This window comes from Tyto alba, unplaced genomic scaffold (genome assembly GCF_018691265.1).
Source record: "Tyto alba isolate M040663 unplaced genomic scaffold, T.alba_DEE_v4.0 Super-Scaffold_10, whole genome shotgun sequence".
Lineage (NCBI taxonomy): Eukaryota > Metazoa > Chordata > Aves > Strigiformes > Tytonidae > Tyto > Tyto alba.
In genome coordinates this window covers 7,024,350-7,051,230 of record NW_024881262.1, presented here as the reverse complement: position 1 = coordinate 7,051,230, position 26,881 = coordinate 7,024,350, and the positions used below count along the sequence as shown (strand labels likewise).

General features: G+C 39.0%; 1 protein-coding gene across 1 annotated transcript in view; it reads left to right on the top strand.

The window, feature by feature from the left end:
- Positions 1-941: 941 nt before the first annotated feature.
- Positions 942-26,881, top strand: part of SPATA16 (spermatogenesis associated 16) — a 98,243-nt gene continuing 72,303 nt past the window's right edge. Inside the window, 3 exon segments of the mRNA XM_032981914.2 lie at positions 942-1,227; positions 1,230-1,309; positions 18,344-18,982. Coding sequence (XP_032837805.2) covers positions 942-1,227; positions 1,230-1,309; positions 18,344-18,982 — 1,005 coding nt within the window.

Sequence of the window (26,881 nt, the reverse complement as noted above, 5' to 3'; positions counted from 1 at the left end):
AACAAAATCTCCAGTAAAAAATACCTGATGAACATCTTTCAAGCAGGTCTGCTTTTTATTTTTTAAGGTCTCTTCCTAGTAAGGAATCTTTGATGTAGTCAGCAAGACTTTTCTTCCGCCTAGAAGACCTATTGATATATAGCCAAACAGAGAGCAGAGAAAAAATCCACTCTTGTATGTCACCAGACTCTTAATCTATTTTATGGGCCTTAAACACTACAACTCTTCGCACAGTAGAAATTTCAACAGATCTAGAAACTCCATTTTTTCTCCTTATGTGGCTTTTCTAAACCTGAAGTTTTACTTTTCATGAATATTTTTAACCAGCACAAACCTTTTTAGGCTTTTCTTACATCTATCCTTTGTCAAGGAAGAAAGAAGCAATCCTGTGAATCAGATCCCATGTGCATAATCACACAACTATACGAACTAATCGCATCCATAAAAAGCATTCGGTTCAAACATTGCTGTATAGGGAATGCTTAGCCTTAAAAATTATGCTGTTTGGACTAGCAACTTTGAATACATCTTATGAGCAATCCATCTGCACTAATACCTTTTTTTTATTATATTTTTAACTTAAATCAGGGGACATGAGCAACCTGACAGTGTCTATAATAAGTCTGCTGATTACTTCACCTTTTGTAATTCTTGCTTCTTTTTTTGTTTCACATTTTTGTTATACAAAGATGCACATTGTTAAAATGTTCTAAAAAAATTTATCAGTTATTAATTGCCAACTAGGAAGTTTAGAGTAGCAACCTCAACCAAGTTTATAACAAGCTTCAAACTTGTTACCCATACGGAGTCATCACCCATCATAAATAATGCAAATTGGGTGGGCTGGACTTGCCACTTAGCCTTGGGGGGACTCATTTACAGCACAGATTTGCCACCTTTTTTTATAGCCATTGAGTCATGGCCGAGCCTGGGGGCTCACCATGCCGGTGGAGGGGTGGTGGCCGTCAGCGTGGTGGCTGGGGATGAGGGGTGGTGGGCATGTGGAGATGCTGGGGACACCAGGTGGTGGCAATGGGGGGAGTGACAGGGATGTAGGGGGACACCAGGTGATGGGGGTGGAGTGGGGGCACAGGTTGGTGGGGACACAGAGACGCTGGGGACGTCAGGTGGTAAGGATGTGGGGAACACCAGGAATGCAGGTATGCCAAGGACAGCAGGTGGCTGGGCCATGGGGAGGTGCAGGACACCAGGTGGTGGGATCTCCAAGGACACCTGGAATGTTGTCTTTCGTAGCCCAACACATTCCGCCTGGCACCACAACTGCCAACAGCCAACAGAGACCCAGCTGGTGAGTGAGAAAGCTGCCTGCCTCTATGCCACGCAGAAAGGGTCTAGGGGGGGCCTGGGTTATCACATGTGGAATGTTTCCCTTTGAGGAATAACAGGGTATTAACAGTTTGCTTTTCCTGAGCTGGCTCTAGCTTTGGTGCTTGCGGTGAGGAAAATCCTGTGAGGGAACAGAGGGCTCCTGGCCAGCGCAGAGGAAAGCACAGAGGAAACCCACATCTCCACTATTACCTTCACGCTTAGTTGTGTGTGGGGGGGGGGACAGGACACACTAACAAGGGAGCAGCTTTTCATTTTCTTCACCTCACCCAAATTTACAGTCCAGCCTCAGCAATTTCCAGAGACTACAATGGGTTTCTTCCAATCACCTCCTCTCCCACCTACCCAAAATCCCTTGTTTCTTTCTGTCACCTAAAATCAACCTCTTTACATTTCAGCCATCTCCACTCAGGGATCTTGTCTGGCAATATAGATCTTTTTAGGCACTCATCGCAACTGCTCTCAAGTCTCTCTCCATCCAGAGGATTTTTCCTCTCTCGTTAGTCATTTAAGTTTAAAAAAAAAAAATCAGCCTTGAAGATTTATGTAAAGAAGGGCCCACTCCTTTTTTATTTCAATTTTGTTTCCACTTTACATTTCCTTCTAGTCTCATTTCACTCATTTCATTCTGACTACAGCATTTTTTTTTTTTTTTTTTTTTAGGGAAAAGGCTTAATTATTGTTTATCCTGATCTCCCTGAATCCTATCTTCAAATTACTGCATCCTCAACAACCCCCTAAATAGACACTAGGCAAATTCACATGAGGGAGAGACACTGAACACTCCAACTGTAGGGAAAGCTTCGATCAGCGCTTGCACACTCTTAGACACCAGAGAGCCCAGCTACAAAGGACCAAGAAACTCAGTTTCATTAGTTCTACTCATCATCCAACTACATGTTTCACACGCCTATCATCTTGCCTTATTTTTCTATTCCCTCCTCAGATCTTCAATGCCTCTCCCCTCTTACTGAATCCCTAGGCATTTCCATTTTATTTCTTTCCCCCTTTTGTTGCTTTATCTCTGCTGCACTTTTCCCTATAATTGTTTTGCTCTGCTCTGCACTTTTGAGCCAGCAGATCAGTAAGTGTGGATAGGATGCAATGATGCATTCGTCTAAGTTTCACCTCAACTGTATAGCTAAAGTAGGGAAATTTAGATGCCATATCTAAGCTGCAGCTGGAGAAGCAAACGTGCAGAAGAAGAAATAGGACTGAAGATACTGAAAAAAAAAAAAAAAAATCCTGTCTTGAAAGTAAATTTATTCATTTATCTGAAAAACAATATTTTTTTAGCAATATGGCACATTTGTTTTGTTCTGAGATTTTGTATCTTAGTTACTTGATTAATTATGCTGATTTTGCTTTGTCTTACTCACTTGTCTTTCTCTGATCTTGTGATTCTTTAGTCCTTGGCATCTAAGCAGATAACTTGGCACTGGGATGGGACTGTTGTCTATAAAGCTTAGGCCATTTTCTACTCTATTCTGAAATGCTTGTTGAACCCTTGTAGTGTTCCAAGTTGTAAACGTTAACTCCAGTGTGTCTTCCTTATAAGCTCTGTTTTGAGGCCTGCAGTTACAAGGTTTATTTCTGGGTGAGAAGCAGCAGGGACTTGATATTTTACTGCATTTTTAAAATGCGTTTGAAAAATTACTTTAGAAAGTATGGTTAACAAATTTCTCTGATTTAAGTATGTTCAGTAATTTAGTCTCTTGATAAATTAATAAGAACCTTACTTAAAACCCTTTTCTAAACCTATTTTAGAACTTTTTTTTTTTTTTTTTAATCACATACATCAGTGGAGCTCAGGTCCTGATAAGCATGAGTATACCTCCTCCAGTGGTCCAAGGTGGGAAGAAACCTCTGATTACACTCAGTGGTCTGAGGTGCAAATGGTAGAAGGAGGGTGGTGGGGATATAGATTTCCCTTCTGGTGTTATGTACAAGTAAGACATCTTCCATCAGGATCAGTTTCTTCCATTTTTAAAATACTGGGCTGAAAGTATTCACAAGGAGGTGAATTACTAAGCTGGGGCATGCCGTAAAGCATTTAGGACCGACTGCATCAGGGACAGCCATGCACTCCCCTCGCGTGCTCCAGCGAGCTCCGGGGCTTGCACGGAGCTGGTGCTTCCCTGCCCCAGCACCAACCCAACGGGTGGTCCCCACAGCCCCCGAGGCGATCCAGTTGTGCTGAGCTGGCTCAGCACCATCTTTAAATGGGACTTAGAGAGGGCAACTGCAGGAACCCTGAAAGTGAGAAGCTGATCTGCCATGGGTCTCCTGTACATCTCGGAGCAGGACTAATTTCTCTGTACCTCATTTCCATATCGCCATTTTATCACAAAGGATACTTCCTTCCTCCACTTAGTCTATTTAAAAATGTCTTTTACAATGAATATGTAGAAATATAATAGGAAACTTATCTCACATGGCACCATTTAATTTTATTGTAATAATAGTAATAAATGTACTAAGTACAAACAATGTGCTCAATGTAGAAATAGATTTAATACATTTAACTGGATTTTGAAATTGGTTCTCCATGAATGGACACTCATTCTTGTTCAAATCAGAAGTGGCATCTCAGATGGTACTTTGGAAGATGATAGAATACCTGTCATCCTCATACCAGGATAAAGTAGAGAAGGAACATTAAATTTCCACTCCAAGACTGTGAAAAGGATATTTTTTTTTGGATTTTATTTCATTATGTTTCCTTTTCTTCATTTAATTTAATAATACGTTCCAAATCTATTTATCCAAATGCATCTGTTTTATACTTGGGGAAATACAATCTGAAAAGAAAACGTAACTTTTTTCCAGTAAAGTTAAAAGAATGGAAGGCAACTAATTTTAACATATTGCCACTTAATGTCATCTTGTTTGATGATAAAATACATGGTAAAGCATTTTCAGTAATCACTTCTTGAAACAAAACAGAGCTTTCCTGGCTAATGAATGGGGATACATTTATTTATTTATAGGATGTACATCATTCTAATTCCTTTGTGTTTCACAAATATTAGTAAGTTGATCCATGCATCACTGAAAAGAAGTGAAGTCTTATTAGCTCCACGCAGCACAGGAATCACATGATCTGCCCACACTTACCAGAAAGATGCATGGAAAGTATAATTAGAATGAAAAAAAAATTGCTCTTATTACAGTATGTAACCAATAAAAGCCTCCCTCTGTCATTCAATATTACTAACCTTAAACATTAAACATCCTCAGGCAGGCAACCAGGAACATCTAACTAGATAAAATCGTTTGGTTGTTTTTTGGTTTTTTGGGGTTTTTTTGTTTGCTTGGTTGGTTGGTTGGATTTTTACAAAGATATTCTTTGACTTCTTTCCTTTTATTTCCTAAGCCTTTACATGATACTTGAGTTATATTTTCAAGTTTTTTCCTGCAGCCATTAGGGCTAGAGAAAATATTTTAAAATAACATTGAGACTGTCATCAAACTGCATACCTTCTAGAAGATGACTTGTAAGCAGCCTGCTGAATAAGACAAGGTCGGTTGTATTTCAGGGTGGCCATACTGTTGATTTTGTACTTGTACTGTTTTCAGGAATACTCTAATGCATTACATTAGAATCAATAAATGAACTATTCTGTTAGATACATTCACTTTATGGTGCCTACTCCTTAAAAGGTCATTAGTTATATCTGTGCAAACTGGTGGTATTACCAGGATATTCATACCAAAGCTTGCAAAACCATTTAGGAAATATAGATGAAATACTGTGGTAAAAGTATTCAAATGTGACCACTGACAGATTTTATGGGCAACCTCTGGACACATGTAAAAATGAGTCTTTTAAAGTGTTTTGCATTGGTTTATCTTTGCTCTAACAAAGTCATTAGGGTTTTGGCCACCTGATGGAAATGGTAAATAAGGCCAACAGTGAAGAAACTCCATGTATCACTGTTGTTTTGAAAGAATATTCAGGAATTCAATGTAAAATGTTTTGCTGCATTCCATATTTCTTCATTACAAATATAAGCCCTAGCTCTGTAACTGCTTGTTTGCATGTCTAATGTTATGTGACTCTGTGAGACTACTCACTCCTATAAAATTAAGATGCTGCATGTGTGTGTTTGCAGGACCATGACCGCAAGGAATACTTGCTCAATGTAATAACTACCAGTTGAAAAACAAAATAAAAATCAACTCTAATTGTGCCCATTTAAATTCAAACATTGAAAAATAGCTTAAATATGGTATTTCAGAATGTAAATTTTATAAAAAGTCTGAAGATTTTAGGAGTCTGTTAGCTCTTTAGTCCCTCTGTAACAAGGCTATTACATAGCATTGCTCAGATTGATGTTGAAAATAATGCAGCTGCAAGAGCAGCTGCAGCAAGAATTCATAGAAGCCAGGATGCAAAGCAAGCCCTGCTCATAGTCCCTGCCTTTAGCTTTCTGTTGCGGGGAGTTTTTTCCCTTACTTATTTATTAGCTTCATTCCAGCATCTTCTGAAATGATGCCTTGCTGTGAATAACTGAGGGTTAAAGCTTTAATGGCTTTACTTAGCCTCACAAATGAAAAATCTGGAATTTACTGTATTCTGCAAACCAGAGTCACTCTTGACAGCAGCAAGTGCTGGTTTTTTTTCCAAAGTGAACAGTTCAGGGTTGGTCAATATTAAGACGGTAACCGTCAAGAAAAAAACAGCATCAAAAAGGAGGAAGGATACTTCACAGTTAGGTATACAGGTATACAAGAGCATCTTTTTGCTTCTGGTATTTAAAAAGACATTTATGTCCCTGCGCAGGAGTTGATGAATTTGCGGGCTGCTGCCCTGAAATATTTGTCCATCATGTGGCTTGCAGGCAGTTTTGGAGGAAAGTGCGAGTCCATCACCCACCCGCATGCTTCTCTTTTCACGACATACAAAGAGTGACAGGAATGAGTTGCAGCAGCAGAGTACTGGGCCCTGGGTAAACCCAGATTTTGGTGATCCCAAAGGGATTTTCTACCATGCTCACCCCATTTCCTAACCCTCAAATCTGGGAAGGATAACTGACATCTTTGTTCTTGTTGGTTCTTTCATGGACAGGTTAAAGCAATTTTAAATAATTTTGAAACGAATCTTTAAATGTGATTTAAAATCAACGTGAATGAGTAGCATCTTTTAGTCTTTCACAGCCACCATGTGAAACCTTGAGAAAAATAATTCCCAGGGATATTTACAATAATAAATGATCCAAAGAAGCAAAGCATCATCATTCATCTCCCAAATCTATATGTACAATAGCCTGTTAATCCAACAGATCGGGTTACTGGCCAAAAGTGACCTGTATTCAGGACAGAAAAGGAATTGTAAACCCCTGCTCCTCTTTAAATCTAAATTTCAGAGCTAAGAGAACAGCTTGCAAGATCCGTACTAATGGCAAAGTTAATAACGTGATGTTTACATCCCAGGTGTAACCATACCAAACATTTCATAATTCTCCTGGAAAAATCGACTCAATAAAAGGAACAGATACAGTTCTCTTTCAACTGATGTAACGTGTTCAGTCACCTTATTACAAGTTAATATTCAGGTTGCGATATCTTGCATCCATTGGAGCTTTGCAGAATTTTCTCAGGAAGGTCATAAAATAAAACATTAGTGTAGTATGACTTAGAGGTTACAAAAGCAAGGGCTACAGAATCAGCATTAGTCTGTGACAGCATTGGCTCCGGTCCCAGTGTGGTTTATAGGAAATAAAGGCGAGAATCAACCACACATTTTATAAAATGAACAAAAACATGTTAGAGTCAACCACTGAATCAGATTTTTTTGATGCTTTTTCAGTGGCTCACAACAGCCACTGGATTTCCCTTGGCTGTCACTGCTCTTACAGATTCATGTCATTGTGTATAAGCATGTCAAAGACCAGGTTTGCTTGCACATCTTGAATGGGAAATTTGTACCTATAGAACCTGTGCCATGTACCTTTCTATTCATCAAGGGAAGGAAGAAAAATTTCCCTACTGTTCTTGTAGTACTTCAAGGTTAAAATTCATATTGACAAAAATAATGCAGCAGAGGTAATAAACGTTCACAGAGATTAAAATAATTGCACAAAAGGCAATTTCTTCACTGGAAAATGAAGACACCAAGCTAAAAGAAGAAATTAAAACCAGAAGCCATACTAAGAAACTAAGAGCTGTCAAAGCAAAAGAACTGCCTTGAATGTTAATCTAAACTATTTCAGCCAGTCCTTTTCACAACCTTTTCTTTCCTGCTAACTTTTATGTTATAGCTCTATTGCCTGTACAAAGTTACTGAATTGAAGCTCTACCTGTCAGGAGCTCTCATCTGTGCATGCTTTAGCTCTCAGTTGTTAGTGGATTTGCTTCAGCTTCCACTATTAAACCGCTGAATGTCAAATTACAGAGCAATTAGGGTGAAATGCATAATTGTAATACACAGGTTAAAAAACCTTCAGAAACCCTAACTCCAAATTTTCTAGGTTTGTAATGATGACTTTGGAAAGTACTAAAATATCTTTTTAATTAATATAATCCCCAAATTACTGATATGTGCTTCACCTGGTGTCACATAAGTTTTTTATATTACCACCTTTCTCTTTTTTCATTCCTCCCAGGCATTTTTTGCTTAGGAATATTTAAAGTTCATTATTCCACACTGTGAGAAATGGAATAAGCGTAACTTCAGTATTTGCTAAAGCAGCTAATGAAATAAGGAGGTGGATAGATCAACTATCCAAATGCTTTATTGCATATTCTGACCCCTGAATTTTGCCTCATTCTCTCTAGCATTACTGTAGAAATACTGTCTCTAAGATGAAATCCCTTGGAGGTATACCATTAATATAAGGCAACTGTAGTGATGGTATGAAAAAGAGGAGTCTAGAGGATAGGTCAATGATAGCTGCCACCCTTCTGCTCCAAATCAGGAGCCAAAGAGGGACCGATACACAGCTATCGCTAACTCATTTAATATCTCTGCTTAACGTCTCTGCGTCCCAGTGGGACTCATAATATTTAATTACATATCTAATGGGAAATTCAGCCTCACCCTGTGAGTTATTGTGCTTCCTCAATTTCTCTTACATTATAGAAGCACGGCACTTCACAGGACTGGTCCTGCCATGAAAATTAATTAGTTTATGCCTGAACAGGGCTTTCAACATACAGATCATTATGTATGACAAAGTAGTATTAGATAACAAACCAAGTTATTCAATTGAATTATGGACCCATAAGAAAATTATTGTCTCTTATTTTTAATCAAGCAGACTCCAAGCCAGATTAGTCCCTGATGATGATGCTTTGGCTATTTAAACAGGTTTTATTGCCACCAGAAGTTTCTCCCTCTTTTTTCCTCTATGCACCCTATTGTCATCACTGCTGTATATATAATCCCCTCAATAAAACCAGCTCCAGGTTTCAGGTTAGCCCTTAACTTCAGTGAACAGCAATTGTTAAGACACCTTGTTGAAGGTAAATAAAAAGCCTTATTGGTTTGGAAACAAACCTCTCCACCTTGTTTGGAGTTTTTTATAACATCCTGTTTAACCATCACTCACTGCAGGGATACCTGAGTGTAGAAGCAGCTCTGAGTTTGAGAGAATTAAGTACCAGTAGTCCTGAATTTATTTTCATGGCACCAGAAAAATCTCAGGTTATAGATGTGCACAATATTTCATATGCATGAATGCTTCAGTGCCCTCCCACCAGTTATGAGACTCTTTATTAGCCTCCATAACCCAAGCAGAAGAATTTCAATATTGCCTTTAAGGGTCACTTGAGAAGAAGCTTCAAGACAAATTGTACTGCTGGGGTCATAGAAATTCGGTAGCTAACTTGGCAAAAGAGAACTGAATTTTGTTTGCTGAAGTATAGAGGCATCTTTTTCGCATGGTCTTCTTTGCAGAGATGAATTTCTGATCATAGGAACCTATTTGTTGTCAAAATGTTCATCAGCTTCCATCTTACTAGACTTGCTAAAATTGTTGGGACAGATCAGTGTTAATTTATACCAGTGGAAGATCTGGAGTAGGTCTTAAGATTTCCCATTTCTCATTTAGGCTGTGGTCTCATGGACCCTGCTTCAAGAGCATCCTTTTTACAAGAAGAGCAGGAGAAAAATGCCAGCACCTTCTGTCTGCTCCCTTGTTCCCTCACCCTGCATTGTACTCTACTGTTTTTACACTTTTTCTTCCATTTATTGCTCTTACATTAGAAATCAGATACTACAGTCATAAAGAACAACATCACCAAAGAAATAAAAACCACAACAGTAAAAGATGAGAAAAAGGAATTCCAGTTAATGACATCTATCTAGGGAAATTCCCCCTGCAGGGAAATGGAGCAATATGGAATGACATTCAGAAGGAAGATAGCCCCTCAATCCACTAAAATTCACTTTGCATCTTGATATAATGGCCTTCTTAAACCTTTTTTTAGTTTCTCAGAGACCTATTTGCTGACTTTTCTTCTTCCCATTCTCATGTCTTCCTTTTCTCCCTGTTGCTCCTTTTGGTTGACTGATTTGGGGAGGTTTTTTGTGTTATTACTAGAGCAAAGAATTAGGAATACAAAGAAATATATTAGATTTTTTACTGAGTGTCCAATAAAATTAGTGACTTACAAAGATTTAGCACCAATTTACCAAGTTTCTGTACACCCCAACATCATTCTAGTTACATAGTGTAACCAAGAGGAATGATTGTTACCAAAGTTATCTTTGTTCAAATGGGGTGGTCCTAGCTAGGAGCTTGGATGTTGCACCTAACTTTTTACCTTATAAAACATCACAAGAAGTACCAGTGGAGTGCTGCATTTGGTGAACAGAAACACCAACATCTAAAATGGTAGTTCTCATCTAACACATCTCTTTTCCATTAACAGGAGGTAGTGAGCAGAACTGAGGGGACTGTAAAGGGACACCCATCCTGAAGTGGTGACCAGCAGCTAGGATTGGGTTTAGTCATGGTAACCTGCTTGTATGGTATAGCTAGAGCAAGAAAGGGATCCCTTTCCTCAGCCACATCTCTTGCTGTGCGTTTGATCTAAGTGCCCTGCAAGGTGTCAGGCACCTTCTTTGCTGTGGACCTGATGGATCTTATGTTTTGTATATTGCACAATAGGTAATGGAAATCGTCATAGGTCTGCTAACGTCTCCTTTAAGTTTGGGCTTTCCTAGGGCCTCGTCCCATAGCAATGTGATTATTTTGTGAAGTGAAAGAGAGCGCGCTCTGTACTGTGAGCTCTCATTGAATTCCTGCCTCATCCTGGAGGCAGGGCTGCCCAGAGCAGTTCTGAGATACAGACCTCTTAATAGCATGTTGGCAGATCTAATCAAGCCCACAGCACAGTCTGCGGCAACCCTCCTAAACCAAACTTTGCCCCTCTGCACTCGTTCTTTACAAGTACTCAGCTCCCACCATTTCAAAGCAATCTTTTCAGAAAATCAATAGTTCTTCATCTCCTTCAGAATGAGAGCAAGTAGGACACTTGGACGTTTGCTTTGTAATCTCTTCAAAAATTGCTTTCTTGTCTTCCCAACAGAATTAGGAAATATTGCAGTACCAAAAAAAAAAAAAAAAAAAAAAAAAAAAAACAACTCAAGCTTTTTCAGCACAACGTCTCAGTTGTAGGACCAATCTTTGCATTCTTTTTTATTTAAGGATTACCCTAAACTCACTGGTCTGTTTATACCTTAGGCACACATATACATCCTTGTTCCTCACATAGAGGAATTATTTGTTCTCACAACTCCACTTTTCAGGAGCCTGCTGTAGAAACCTTTACCATTTTAAAATTTCCGTTTTCTCTCCCTCTTTCCTCTCAGTGGCCCTTTAGCTATGAAAATGAACTGTTCTGCTCCCGCAGTGCTGAGCTGCTGAATCCGATCGAGGAAGGCTGGCCAGGCTTCACATCCCCGTCAGACACAGTGTTGACCTTTTTTTCCTAATTGACAATGTGGGGCTTTGTGCTAATAGGATGACATCATTACACAGAGCTGAAATGCTTTCCCTGCTGTCCCTTTTGTCTCTCAGTATTTTTCTCCCACACTTCTAGAGGAAGTATTTCACTAGGAGGGAGTGTAAGGAAGACAGTTACACAGTGAGTGCCTAAAAAACATATGCAGAAAACATCCTCAATTTCTCTCTCTTCATTTTTCCTTAGTCACACTAGCTACCAAAAACATATCCTGAGCCCTCACTGTTTACTGAATCTTCCTTTTCTTTCTTCCAGGTTGTGATCACTGATGCTTCTTTTCTCTATTTACTTTGCCTCACTGTCCTGAGATATGCTGTGATACTCAGTAATATAAAGTTTTAAAATAATACTTTAAAGAATACATGGAAGGAAAAAAGCCCCAAAGAAATGGAAAATATTAAGAGCTTTGTTTTAGCTGTCTTGTGAGACTGGCTCACCCACTTCAGTGAGTACTATAACCTCTTAAGATGCTGCCTTAAAGCTTAAAAAATTGCCGTAATGCTGGTTATAGATTGGCAACCGTGTGCCAAAGCATTCAGTCTTGGCTAAGTCAACAAACCAAATAAATACATATGATGGGCTTTTGCTGGAGGAGACAGAAAGAGCAGCAATTTCCCAGGTCTGCCTATCCTCTTGTCTTTCTCCCCTCTCCCATGGCTGACATATTGGGCACTCCTAGCTCATGGTATATATTTCCATCCTGCTTCAGTGCCTAATGAAATGTATAAGCTCACATCCCAGGTACTTCTGTGAATCTGTTTACCCTAAGCTGTTTTAATTTGCACAGAAACACACTAGGAGCTGCAGCAGTAGAAGAGAAGGGTACTATTGACTAGCTGGGAGAAGCAGCCTCTTAAATCACTTGAAGTAGCTCTACAGGACCACGACTGTCTATATCCTTACTTCAGGAAAGGCAAGCAGGAATGATAAGACAGACAAAACAGAGTGAAGAAGGGAAAAGATTCAGGAGGGAGAGGAAGCAGATCCCATTACTATTCAAGACTATCCAAAGTTGGCTGGAATAGGGATTTATCTATTTTATGGGTTTTGTCCAATCAACATCCAACTATTTTGCAGAAGACTCCTGGGTTCTTGAACACATGACAGGGATCTTCATGCCATCCTTTCTTTCCTGCATTTAAGCATTGTTCAAGAAGGGAATGACAACCACGTTATTAACATATCTTGTGAAAACGTCTCTTGATTATTTTAATTGGATTTCCTATTTCATATTGCACATTATCCTTAAAGACACGTGAAGTATTTTAACCAGGATTTGCTTCTTACATGTGTTTCTGTCATATTTACCTTCAACTTTAGTTAACTTCCATAAAATACTGTGAGTAATAGAAAGAATTGGAGTTGCATTACTTTGAACAACAGTAAGCCTAAGCTTACTGTCTTTACATGAGTGCCTAGTGAACTAGCTATCTGATAGCTGTGAACAGTAATAATTAATACAGTTTAATATTTCTTTTATGTCTATAGCCTAATGAGATTAGTGCTTTGTTGTACTCAGCACCACATAAACAATTAATATGTGAGTTTCAGCCTCAAAGAGCAATTAGGATAATATGGTTAAATCCCTGAAAACTACTACAAAAAATCTACAATTACCCTTGCCAAATTTCAGCCCAGAGCCCAATTTATTATTATTATTTTTATAAACAAGTTAAATGTAGTAAGTGAAAATAGTGTTTAGAGTGGAAGTGCTGACAAAACCTTTACTGCAGAAATGTGGACAATGCATCTGTAATAATGGCAAGTGTGCCCTTATCACAGCAAGAAAAATGTAAGGAGTTCTGAATTTTCACTGAATGAGCCATTACTTATGTCTATCACAAAGAAATAAGAGTACTGAACAAAAAAAGATACATTAAGGGTTTGGGGTTTTTTTCCCAAAAGAAAACTAAAAATATAAAAGATCAGATGTGACTCAGGCTTTCAAACAATAAAAATAGCAAGATAAAAGAACTAGGTTGCTTCATTGCCTAAAGAAATGGCTAGAATCTTAAAAAGTCTGAAACCTGATTGTGAGAGACTCACTTTATGGGCTGCTAAGAAGGTGCTGACCTTCGTCATCAATAGATTGTCTGAGCCTTTGTGGTATTCAGCAGTAAAGGAAGTGCTTAAAAAGTCATCCTGCTGAAAGATGGACTGGAAAAATCTCCAGTTCAGATCTCAGCATAGCTGTTGTCAGTGCACATGCTCATTCAGAAAGCCTGTCTGTAAATCTAATACAGATAAATCTTGCTTCATTTTTAAGTGATAAAACTGGAACATCCTCACCTTAGAGATGGATCAGGATATCTGGAATTCAATATAAGTAAAATTATTATAGAGGAGGGCAGCTAATGACCTTTCTGTTGTGGGGCTTTGGATGTGTTTTGTTATAGTACTATATTTCTCTGTCTCTACTAGAGGACATTGAAGAAGTGGGATAACACTTGTACAAGTACCAGTGGTATAATTTTCTTATACTTGCTCCATAGTTTTGGATGCAGTTTTGCCTGTTGAAACATTTGCACTGAAATGAACTGTAGCAGATGACTGCCCTGTGATTTCAAATGGCCTTCTGGGAGAGAAAGACTATTATAGATGAAAGAGTTCAGTTTCCATAACTTTCTGGAAAAGTTCCATCACTGTCTAAGTAGTATATTAATATGGCAGTTGTCATTATATGTATCTTCAAGCAGGGTGAGTTAGCTTGGGTGAGGTATCAGGCTAACACAACTATATGGTTACCGGTACACAAGTGAGCTCACGGAAAGACAGATGGGGCACCTTTGCACCAAACGCACGTGTGTTGCAGATACAGTCATGCTCTGGCTGAAAAATGTTGTGATGCTATCCTCTAGAAGCCATGCAGCATTGAGCATTCACAGCAGAGAGCACAAAATACAGATGGACCACTAATGACTAGAGCTTCTGGGACAGCAGATGAGGTACAGCCAGACCATCCTGAATGAGGCAGCTTGTACCTTATGCTGCAGAGGAAGTGAAAATAAAACAAAACAGTGACAACAGAAATCTCTGCCAGTTCTGATCAGGGCGGGGGGGAGGGAGGGAGAACTATTGCTGTCTCTAGATCTGATACTTAATTTGTCTCTGAGTTTTAGCAAGGCATTTATGGGGCATGTCCAATGTCAGAACATGGGTCTGCTTGGACTTCTGTCAAATGGGCAATATAAGGAATCTGCTTCAGAGTAAGAAACGTAACCGTGGAGTCCCCTTTCTGCTTCCTAGCTGCCGTACCATTCCCCTAGACCTCCAAACCATGCAAAACTATGATCTACCAGGCCAACACAGGGGAGTCAGTAAGCTGGATCACTATTTGCTCCTTATCTGAAGCTGTGCTCTGCCGTTCAGTCACCAGGACTCTGTAATTTATTGTTCAGAGATCTCTCTGGGCTGAAATATCTCCTTGAATTTGCTTGTGCCTCTACAGCCTCTGCCATAAAAATCAACCGTGACCCTCAGAAACAGAAACTTGTGCTGTCTGCTGAAAGATTTTACTGAAATGTTTATCTTTTTGTGAAGTGTAGCCCCACAGAATTCATGCCCCAAAGAGCTGGCAACAGCAACCTAATGGTCCAGTTTCCAGGCGGCTTAATCCCCTCTGAGAACTACTAGAAGAAATTTCTCTCTCCTGTCCCTCCACTTAAATCAGTGCTGAACGTGCAACAGTGGTTTGGCCTTGCTATATGCAGATTCAGGAAGATAACACTGCAGTCTTTGGTGTTTAGAAAGGTTTTACTTCATAACTGTAAGGGCAAAAGCTTTTTTGGTTGAAATCGAAGTTTAAATTCTGAAGAAAAAAGGGCTCATCAAAGAACTGGCAAAGAATTTAACAATGAGGTGCCAGCTGAAGTGCCAGTGTGATTTATCAGCAGGTTCTTCTCTAATCTGATGTGAGATAATAGGAGAAGGTGTTGAAAGCAGAATCAAACTAGACACAGAACAAAAAGCATAAGTAATAGGGTTCATAAGATTATGAACATAAGGAAGTTTACATTATCTAGTAGGCAGACCACTCTCCCCAAGAAGGCTTTCTTAGATATATTGGGAAATCAACAGACAAACCCAGAAGATTTTAAAAGATAAATGATCTTATGTTCCTTTTGCATTTATGGTTTTTTTTTCATGTAAGCCTAACCAGTTGAAGAGATGTGGTTTCCTTACTGATAGATACAGCAAAATACTTAGCTGGAGTAGCTGGTAGTGCCATGGACAGACATATCTTACTGAAGATCAACCCTCAAATACTCAGAAAGCTGAACTTGCTTATGACTGATCAAGAAGATCATTCCTGAGAGCTCAGAAATTTAGTTTCCTTCAGACTATAGCACTAAATTGTCTATCTATATTCCCCTGTATAGTGATTCATTAGAAGCATTTTATGATAAACGCTTCCAAAATAAAAAACAGACATTTTAACCAAAGTCTCAGAAAAATACTTAACTGACAAAGATAATGATTTTCTAAAAGCTTTTTCTCTGGAAGTGTTTTTTTTATTGAGGCAGTGATTAAAGTGAGCCTGCCTGAGTTATAACGTGCCTCCATTGAACAACCCAAAGTCATGTTAATCAGCTTGAATACCTAAAAATACAATAGGAGCAGTATAAATCCGCTTGATACAGCAAAGGTCATTTCAGGTACTGGTCCACCAGAGAAATGTCTGTAAGTGATTAAAGAATTATTGGCCTGTATTTCACAGTTTGTGCTTTGTTGTTTTGTTTTGTTTTGTTTTTTTTTATTCCAAAGTAAATTATTTTAGAATTCTTAAGACAGCCTCATGACAAACAGTTTGGTTCAGCCAATTTCCCAATCACACTGATATCAAACCCCCATCATATATAGCTTTGTCTTTGTTAGCTTTCTGGTGAGGAGAAGAGTCCACTCACTTTCCTTGAGGGCTTCTCAGTTCAATATGGCCACTCAGATGAAAATTCCTGCAAATTTGTTCCTGATGTAGACACTTAAATCTCATTTTTTAGAGTTCTATTGGACCTTCAGTGAACAGCCCAGCCAAGAGGCCGTGAAAATCCTATGTTTCCCCTCCAGAACATGGTATAGCCATATACTGCAGGGCCACATAGAACTCCATCACTGGTTCCATATGTGACAGTTATGTTGGCATGACATGGCACCAAGATCATCAGGCTCATCCTCTCAGCTGATGCTGGGGCTGGCTGGAGTATCTCTGCTCTACTGCACAGTGAAGATAAATCATAATTTCCTAAATTACCTAGTGCTGAAGCCAGCACTGAAAAATGCAGCTTCCAATCTTTAGGCTATGCTATGGTTTGTTTTAAAAAGGGATTGAATGTCTTACAAACAGGTAAAATTGCTGCCAGATGCAAGTACATTAGCCTTTTCCAGCTGCTTTACTGCTGCCATTCAAAATAGCTTGCTATAAATATGATTCCTTTGAGCTCTATTCTGACAAGTGTAGAGCACTATCTGGGAAGGGCCAGTCATTTTCCATCCTCACTGAACTCAGTAGGAGTTGTGATTGCTCAGCACATTGCTGAAAAAAGTCTGCTGAAATTACCTTAAATCACACAATTATCCCCTCACCTCTCACTCCTTCTCTTGCAGTCGTGGAAAGAGGAATGAGTTTCTCCACAGGCAGTTCTGCTACAGTAAAGTTTTCAGCCTGGAGATTGTGAACAAATGTCAAAATCAAGAAGTTCCCTTCTTTATGGCTGGTGATAGTCCTGGATGCAATCTGGTTTATCCAGGCAAGGGGAGAAATACATGACAAAGATTTGAAACCCTATTTACACTAAAAGTCAGTATTAACTTCTCATATGGCCTAAATGCTTTCACCTCTTCCCTATACCCCTTTCTATGAATTTCTGCCCATTGCCATAAGCAGTAAAGTTTCACTGTCCCACAGCATCCAGGACACATTCCGGCAGCTTTTAACAGTGCAGTCGTACATACTGTAGGGCCCTCACTAAACTCAACAAGTTGCTTATTGTTTAAAATCTGTTTCTGGCTGAACAGAAATGCATTTATTATGGGCCTTTTCTTTCTACAATCTGTTCCTGTAGTTAAGTACATTAAACTGGTGCTAAACGTATGGAGGTCTGTTGAACAATAACAAAAGGTTAAAGGCCGAGCACTTATGCTTAACAAACCATTCTGAAAGATGATCATTAAAGCTGTTTACAATTAAACTTTCCATAATTGATGGAAAAACTGAGAAGAGAATTACCTGTGCCTTCTACCTTTTCACTCTGCAGTCAGCAGAGGCAGATGAAAATTTCCTTTGAATCTGAGCACAATTATGAGTCTACAATGCAGATCAAGTCACCTTTCCTATTGTACAGGAACTGGTGTTGAGAAGAGCTTTATGAACTTGACTCTGCACCTTGTACCCATTTGAATCCACTGCCAGTTCCCTGAACTGAGAATTAGGCTGTTAACTACTAGGGGAGAGTTGCTTCTTAGCAGCAACACTCCAGTGTCTTTTCTAGACAGTTCAATAAGAAATGGCTTTGAAACGCAAATCCAGATCTGAACTTTGCTCAAACGCAGCTGAAGCTGGAACCCCACTTGGAGCTCGTGCCCTTCTGGAACACATCCACTCTGCCTGATTTTTGAACACCCCTCTCTGACCTCAGCCACTGTGCTAACCAGCTCTCAAAAATCAGGCCACAGTGATTTTTTTGCACCCCATAACAACATACAATGTGAGTCAATCAGTCACAGGGTTTTGGTTGTTTTGAATAAAAGCCGGATTTTACCTTCTTGTTGCAGATATAACAAACTGGTACAGTGACATTACTTTACATAAACAAACTTCCATTATCAAGAGCTATCAGAAATATTTAAGGGGCCTTAAACTTTTACACAGGAAAGAGAAAGTAATTGCAACGAGTCCTGATATTATGTGTACTAACTATTGAAGACTGTTTCTCCCATAATACTGCCTACAATATGTCTAGTGGAGACTTTGCTTTATTTTGGCTTTGCAACATTTAAGTATTCTTAACTTTTCTATATTTTCTCCTAGGATTCTTTCTTTGCTCAAGTTAAAGCATCAGAAAGCAACACTGACTTCCAAAAAAATCTCATAAGCATGGATGGCAGGAATAGAACCTCTCAGAAAATGCGTCGTAGTAAGGAGTCAAATGTAGCAGCAAACAAATTGAATGATATTCCAGAAGCACTGCAAGTGGTCAAAAACCACCTTAGGGATAGAGCAGCAGAAAATACAATGGGGAGAATAAAAACGGCAAAGAAAAAGAAGGACAAACAAAGTAATGATGCAGACAGAGCAAGCTGTAAACAGAAATCAGAAAACAATGAAGAACTATCTGCAAAAAAAGAAGAAACAGTGTTAGAGACTAACAATCAGTTAAACCCGACATCTCTGTCTCATATACCTCTGCAAAGTCTAATGGACGTAGAAATGGAGTTGGTCTACACAGATGAGGAGGACATCTCCTTCGAGTTTGCTGAGCCCATGGTGTCTACAAGCACACCATCAGAGTGTGATGGTTCTGAAAAAGCAGATGCTCCGAGTGTACCTAATGGCAGCACTTTGCCCCAAATTAACAAACAGCTTCAGATGACCCTCCAGAAAGCCAGGACTTACTACAGGCAGAACAACCACGCAGCAGCAGCGGAGCAGTTCTCTATGGCACTGGAGGTATGGGGTTAAAGAAGTACGATCACCATAGCAAAATAAATGAAAGGTTGTCATTGTACTGACTGGGTGTAATAATATCAAAGTGAACAAGGAGCACAAACCTGGGGTGTGTATAGTTTAATAAAAATCCTGAGATGCAATTTCATGTGAAATCTGAAAATTAAGAGCTATAAATAAATCATAGGAGGAAGGGGGCACTGGACTGAATCAAAAAATCTCAGGTGATTTTGTATTTTTTCTCTGTCTTCAACTGTATTTATGTATGGAGGAAATTTAAGTCCCACAGAGTGAAAAAAAATGCTCCTTTTTAATTGCAGCTCTATTAGGGACAAATGATATCTCAATAATCAGGGGAGTTCCCACTGTACTCCAGCTGTCCATGAACTACTGGGTGGAATGTTTAAACCTTTGATTAAACAAAAAGTCTAGTTTAGTCTCTTTTTTCCCCTACAGCATTTCCATCATTCACACTATTTCCCTTTTTTCTCTAAAGCCAGAAGATGGCCACTGGATCTGTGTAGAAATCCTTTTCTTTCTGCATGAGAAAGGGCAGGTCCAGTAGTAAGCAAACCCCTCTGGACACATATGGATTTCTCTTCAGCAGCTAAGAGTCCATCCTGGCTTTTTGTGGAAAGAAAGACTTCTTGCCTGCCTGAGATACTAAAGAAATATGACCTTGGCTATGATCTTTGAAACTAATCTGTGATTTTCATGACTTTCTGCCTTTAAGTGCTCAAACTTGAGCTGTCTTAAACAGATCTGTTCTTCAATAAGTAGTTATTTCTGGTTTTTCAAAAGCAGAGCCCTCTCCTGTTTCAGGCTGAGCCTCCCCAAAAGGAGGTATCTGAAGACCTTTGACATTTTTGAAAATCTTAGCCAGCCTTGAGTTTTATCAGTATAATATGAGAAGAAAAGAGTAAACGAGGGAGTTCCTAACACTCTGGCAAGGTTGCAATTAATTTCAGGGGGAGGGAGGGAGGCAAGAGAAAGGAGGCGTAGGAAACCCCAGCAGGTAGGTCACGGTTACATCCACCAGCCTCCTGTTTCCTGGAAGCCAGAGCTAGCAGCATTTACAGTAAAACTGATTGTTCAAAGTTGTATCATTATTCCCAGATTTCTCTAGTGCTGCTAATCTCAGTTAATTATATTGGAAATCCCTTGTATTATGACCATGTAATTCATATTGTGCCAGTAGAAGTCATGGTTCATAATAATCATATAATGGGCAAGGACTTAGACGTAATCAGATTTTAGTTACCCTGTCGTGTTTCCATAATTCTGCTATAAAACTGACATAATCACAAAAAAGCACCAGTTATTTAAATATTTTTATCAGATTGATGTACAGTATCTTTCTCTTTTTAAAACAATGTAAGATAACAAAAATTGGATTACAATTGCTGGGAACAGACTATGATAAACTGTTTGCTTGTGTGCAGAATGAAATTTAATAATAGCATCAGTCTCTCAATTTTTAGTAATGTTAAACCTGTTAAATAGTAGCACTGTACAGCCAAAGGCTGCTTTCAAAGAGGTAGCATCAGAGCATTTTGAACACAGTATCTCCAAGAGCATAGCTGTCTTATAAAGCTTGAAAGATGCCCTATATCCTCACAATTAACCCAGCTGCTAACATTTACTGTGCAGATGAGGGCTTGACTTTTTCCATCATACGTGATACAAAAAAACCCACTCTTAGTAGCTGTAAGGATTTTAAAGGCCAGTGTCTGCTTCTCAAATCTAAAAAAAAAAAAAAAAAAAAAAAAATACACTTTATATTTTACAGGAATATGGTTGGTGATTAGAATAGAGGACTTGCAAGCTGGACTCTCCGGACTCTCTCTAATATTTTATCTCCACGCTGACCCCAATCACTTCAGCTATGCACTTGACATCCTGAAAAAGGGTGCAACTATACTTGTTTCAGTGCTGTACTGCAAAACTTAATTCAAAAGCATTTGTAAAACATAAGTGGTTTGTGGCTGACAAGCAAATATCCTCTTCCTATTTTTTCTACAATACCAAAGGCATTTTATTTTAAAACAATAAATATTATAGCAGAGAGTGAGTAAAATTAGAAAGCGTCATCCTTTTTAGGCTTTTTTTTTTCCCCAACACACATTCAGAAATGAGCTTTGACAGGAACAAAAACACTTGTCACTTCAGAGAAAAGGAGTATTTTTCTGCTCCTAAGAGGAAATAGAAAGGCTAGCTAATAGACATCCTGGTGAAAGAATATGTAGAGATTAAATAATGTCTTCCTTGGACTGCGGACAGAGTGATTGGGAAATCACAGAACTGTAGGGGTGGGTCTTCTCAGCAGTCTCTTAATCCAGCTCTCCTCAGAAGCAAAAAACAGAATAGCCCTGAAAGACACTTCTGTACTCCATTTATAAAAATCTCCAGTAAGAGGGACTTCTCATCTATATCAGCTTGTTGATAGAAAGTTTTTCCACATATTCCATGACACAAAATAGCCCATAACAGGTTTTTTGTATCCTTATTTGACATGAAGAGCAATTAGCCAGCCTACTGTCTTTGTACTTGCAACCTCTTAGCATATCTTTTTTCCACCTTCTCTAAATTAAATAAATTCAGTCCTCTCAGTATTTCCTCCCAGGTCATGTTTTCTAAACCTCTGTACCATTTTTGTTGCTTTTCTTTGCATCATCTCTAATTTTTCAGTTTGTTCAGATATAGACAAATTGGAGATGGTGCAGAGAGAACCTGAAAACTTAAACTGCTAATATTAGAACTGTGGTTGTTTTGCTTATCATTTTTTAAAGAAATAAACAAAAATTCCTCTGCATTTCATGTGGGTGAAGAGACACATGATATATAACAAGCTCAAAGGCCAGGAAATTCAAAATTATGGTTTCTGGTGCAAAATATTTACAGACATTTTTCAGATTTAAGGAAATTAAAGATTCAGTCTGATATTACAACATTTTGAGTTGGACACCCTGATCCACAAAAGCATGCACATAGTATTAATAGTATCACTACAGTTAGTGTTATCTTACATATTGCAAATATCATACATTTCTTGGCTCTTCTTTAAGCCAAAATGTCTTTTCTAGATCTGTCTATACATTCATGTCCTATTACCATTCTTTAGTTCATATTGTTTTTCAGATATGCATATAATAGGCAGTTCTGAAAGTCTAACACTGAAATTACTGGATTTGGGGGGGGCGGGGAAAAACCCAGAAAATTATTAGTCAGAAAGGAAAATTGAAAAGCTTTTTTAATTTAGAGATTTTTTTATGTTGGACAGCATGCTGCTGATTACCACAGACATCAGGAAGGCAGTGTTATTTGGAGAAGAATTGGTGGCTTCTCACTATTACTGCACTATTTAGCTACCATTAAATTAATCAGGAGGGACTTAATGTTAGTTAGCTGCATTATAGCTGGCCTGGGAGAGGAAAAATAATGCTCCCTTGGAGAACTTTCACCATTAGAGCTTAAGAATTAAGTACTTTCTGTTGCTAGTGTGGAAAATAGCTGAAGAAATTGGGGCAATAGTCTTTGCTCTTCTACCTCCTAGCTCAATAATACATTATATTATATATACTACACCAAGAAACACTGTAAATTTCCCTATATTTTTGGCATCCATCTGTTGGAATGTAGGGAAATAGGACTTGAACATCTGGACTGGGATCTGAAGGGTATGAGAAATCACTCTTTAGATTAAAACCTCAGTGGAAACCATGTACGTATATCTATAAAATCCGTAGCCAATTATTAACAGCTTAGCTACAAAATAACATTAAACCTTTATGAGGATTGAAAGATCTTGTCTCAAACTAATCTCCTAATATCAGAGAGCATAAAAGACTTCAGAAACATCAGCTCGTTTAAAACCTGCACACATTCAAATTTCAGGCCCTGTTGTTCTGAAAATAATCCTCCCCTGTGATTAAAAAATAAATGAGAAAGGTTCATGACTGCTGTGCACAGAAAGAAGCCCACAGTATCTCAGAACACAGCTTTCGGCATAGAATATCTCAGAGACATGAAATGCATCCCGCGTGTGAGGTGAAGGCCTCCAACAGCATGTGATTAATTCACCAGAGTGCTGTTGTGTTGCCTTCCACAAGCTGGAATATCTCCATTTTCCACAGATGGCTATTACGGGCACCGTTCCTATGGCAGGGAGATAAACATTAGCGCCTTCTTTTTTGCACACCTTGAGTTTTCAGATTAGCCTTCCCTGTGGCTCATTGCCTTGTGATTCACTGCTTGCAGAGAAGGTTTTGTCAAGACCACGTGCTCTCTTCCAGATGACGATACCCCCAAAAAGTAAATATTTTGAAAGTGACTGCGGCACTGGTGCCTTGTGGACATAATTACATACCACTATAGAGTTAGACAGCATGGTTCAACCAAGCCTTCCATCAATTTCATAATATGAGAAGCAAAAAAACCCAGCATTTCCTATATAAATACCTATGTGAAAAGAGGCTCATCTTAAGTAGTCCATCCACCGGCCAAACACACTAGAAAAGCACAGGTGACTTTCTTAGAGGCATTACTTCAAGGGCAGTCCTGGGACCACCGTAGGATTAGGATCGTTGGATGTGCTGCCTGTTGTGACCATTGGATTGGTGCTAGCTGCTCCAGGAAGACTAGGGCACAGCCACATTTCGGCCCACCCTTCCTCCCAAGCATTGTCTCTTTTTGAAGGTGGATCTTTAGGTCCAAGAAGCCATCAATGTAAAACAATGTGTAATCCCTTGCTTTATGGAGCATGGAGACTGGAATTCCTGACCATCCACTGGAATGAAAGGGATAGAAAGTGGTACTCGATAGAGTTTTCCCTAGCTCCTCTCACCAAGAAGAGCTGTGCAAGGACTGGACACGGTTTAACACCATGAAAGCCCTCAAGGCAGGACATGTGAAAGGCTAAATATTTATTTTTAGAACCAATTTTCCAGAGCTAAAAATCAGACTCATAAATTATCTATCCTTATCATCAGCACAGGTCCTCTAGAAACTTCCTGGAAGTACACTAGGTCTTGGACAGAGAACAACAACGATGACAGTCACTGATCCCCCAAAGCCTCAGTGTGAGATGCTGACTTTACTTTCTAGAAATATTCTTTTAACCGCTAATAACAACATAGCTTCATAAATATGGTCTACTCATTTAACTTGCTTTTAAAAAAAAAAAAAAAAAAAAGCCCTGATAATCAGCAGTTTTTCTGTCCCTATAGTCCCATCACTATATTTTTAGGCTGCAAAGCCAAGAAGCTGATTTTTTAATTTTTTTTTCTATTATTATTTTTTCCTACAGATACTTATTGTCTTTTATGGCTGCAGAAGTTTTTAGACCAGGAATGTGAAGCTTACAGATGGCTCAAATCTGGCTTGTGGGATAGAGTGGGAATCTGTTATAATGATCCATTTGGACATGCTCTCATTTTTTGATCACTGAATTTGAATCTATTAATCTTCTAGACATTTCCAGCATGCCCATCACCATGAAATAAAGCTGAGGAACTGCACGGGTATTTGTCTATAAGGATTTGTGCTCCTGTTCTTCTTGCCTGAACGGCTGTTACATATCTGACTTATAAAGTACTTTTTTCCTCAAAGGAATACTATGTGTTGACCATAAAACAATATATTTTCTCACTTGTGTGTGTACAAGAGCAAAATCCTTATTCCAGAAAGGACAAGGCCATATTTTCTAATCATTTTGGTGCCAAAGCACATCAGTCAATTTCTAATTAACTCTAATTGGCTCCCTCACATACTATTAAATTATTTACCTGGAGGTGACAGGTGCTCAAAACCACCAAATATTTTCTCCATACTTTGTAAATGTTAAGCAGTATACTTGATTAAATATAATAGTCACCCATCACTTGTCACTTACAATCAAAAGCCTCATTGACCTAAACACGTGCAAACCTCATGTTTTACAATCACTGAGAAATGGAGACAGGGTCGTAGATTCCTCAGTGGGCAACGCAAGAGGGAAGAAAAAAAAAAAAAAATTAAGATGGCCTCGGAGGAGGCACCAGCCCATCTTGAAAGACATGGGCTCAGACTTCTGCTCAACAGTCAACATCATGCACAGCTTAGGGCATGTCACTGCTGGCTGTATCCACAAAGGGATTCTCCGAATGCTGGGCAGCTAAAAGTCTTTAGGTGCCTGAACCCCACAGCTCCCCACATGTATTGTAGAGATTGGGATACCCAAAGGTACGGTGCTATCTCACCTCTCTCAGTGTAAAGCAGTGCCTTAGAGCCCATCTCAAAGTGGAGTTTCTTTTATGTTCAGGGCCCTAAGAAATTGGAGGTATCTATCCTCCCAGCTGCCATCTGCTCCTGGAAGCTATCACAGAGGAACAGGGAGGGCAGAGCAATTCGTGTTTAATTTGTGGCTCTGGACGCTTCCAGGCTAGAGCCAGCACAGCACAGAAATGCAATGGACAATCAGCTTAATTTATGGCAAAAAAATTAGGCAACTTAGGAGAAGGTTCAAACACCAAAAGCAGCTACTTCGGGCAAGCAGCGGTCACAGAAGGTATTCTGTTTTTTCTACCCAAAATATCTTTAAATCACACTGCTGCATACCAACATAGACTCTGCAGAGGAGAGAGAGATGCGGGCTGAAGTGGGCACTGAATTGGAAAGTGTTCATGGACTGATTTGAGAGTAACTTTATCCATGAAGACAGTTTAGAGAAAATGTGTTATTAAAGTACTTTATTTCCATTTAGAGATTCACACAGGCATACACAGACAGTAGGTGGTGACAGCTGCTACCAGAACCATTTGTTATCTTACTCCTGTTCAGCTTTTGACAGTGTAAAATGAATATAAATGCTGAAAAGCTTTACAGAGGTGAACCAAACAATAAAAAGTAGGGGAGAATGAATTCTGGTTAGGTTACTTTAGGGAAGAACTTCATTTCTGTTTATTCCTGAGGCATGGATATGTGCTGTGTTTCTAATGCTGACAATATTGTTGAAAGGATTCTTGGTGGACTTTACCAAATCCACACCATCCTGAGGTGGGGAGAGAGGGGAGAGCTGGCCTTGCAGCTAACTTTAATGTCATATCCAGAAAATGAAAATAAGACTTCAGCAAATTATTGCTTTTCCCTAATAATCCTGTCCATCAAAATGGAGTGAACCCTTCACATAGTTTGCCTTAATAAAAGTGCTGGTGAGATATCTCTGGTGTTTGGACATAGCACTAGCAAATCTCTTGGCATCAAAGGGATTAAATTAGTTGGCCTGAAATTATATTACTTTTTCCAAGCAATCATGACAGCTCTCAAAATCTTGCTACAATATAGTCACATCACACCAGCTGACAGTTGTCTCAAAAAAACATTCATTTTGGCCAGTTCCTCCTGTGAAAACTATCAACAGACTGATGCTCCTGCTTCAAAGTCCAATAGCTATTTTCAACTACAATCCTATCAAGAGGAGGTACTGGTATCAGTTTTGACTTTTGTCTGATTGTTTGGTTTTCACATGGAATATTTACACCATCCTCAGTTTGGTTTGATCTTGGATGGTCTCACAGTGGAGGACTGACAAATTTTGTATTACAAAGGCAATCTATAAAGATTTCAGTATGTTGTACAGAATATAAATTTCCTCGGAAACTATTGTAGTATATTGATTCCACAATATATGTTTCATTAGAGAGCTTTGGTGTTGGGGTTTTTTTTCACTTCTGTGACTACTCCTCTCACCCTGGCAGTACTGATAACAGGAACACTCCATAAAATAGGGATTGGCAATGAGAGGCACAGATTTATAGTGCAGCACACAGATTAAGTTGAAGTCAAACAGATGATATTTTTCTAAAACCTTTGTTCCTGTCTTAATGCTTCCAAAGCAAATTATTTACAATATGAGAAAGACCCCTA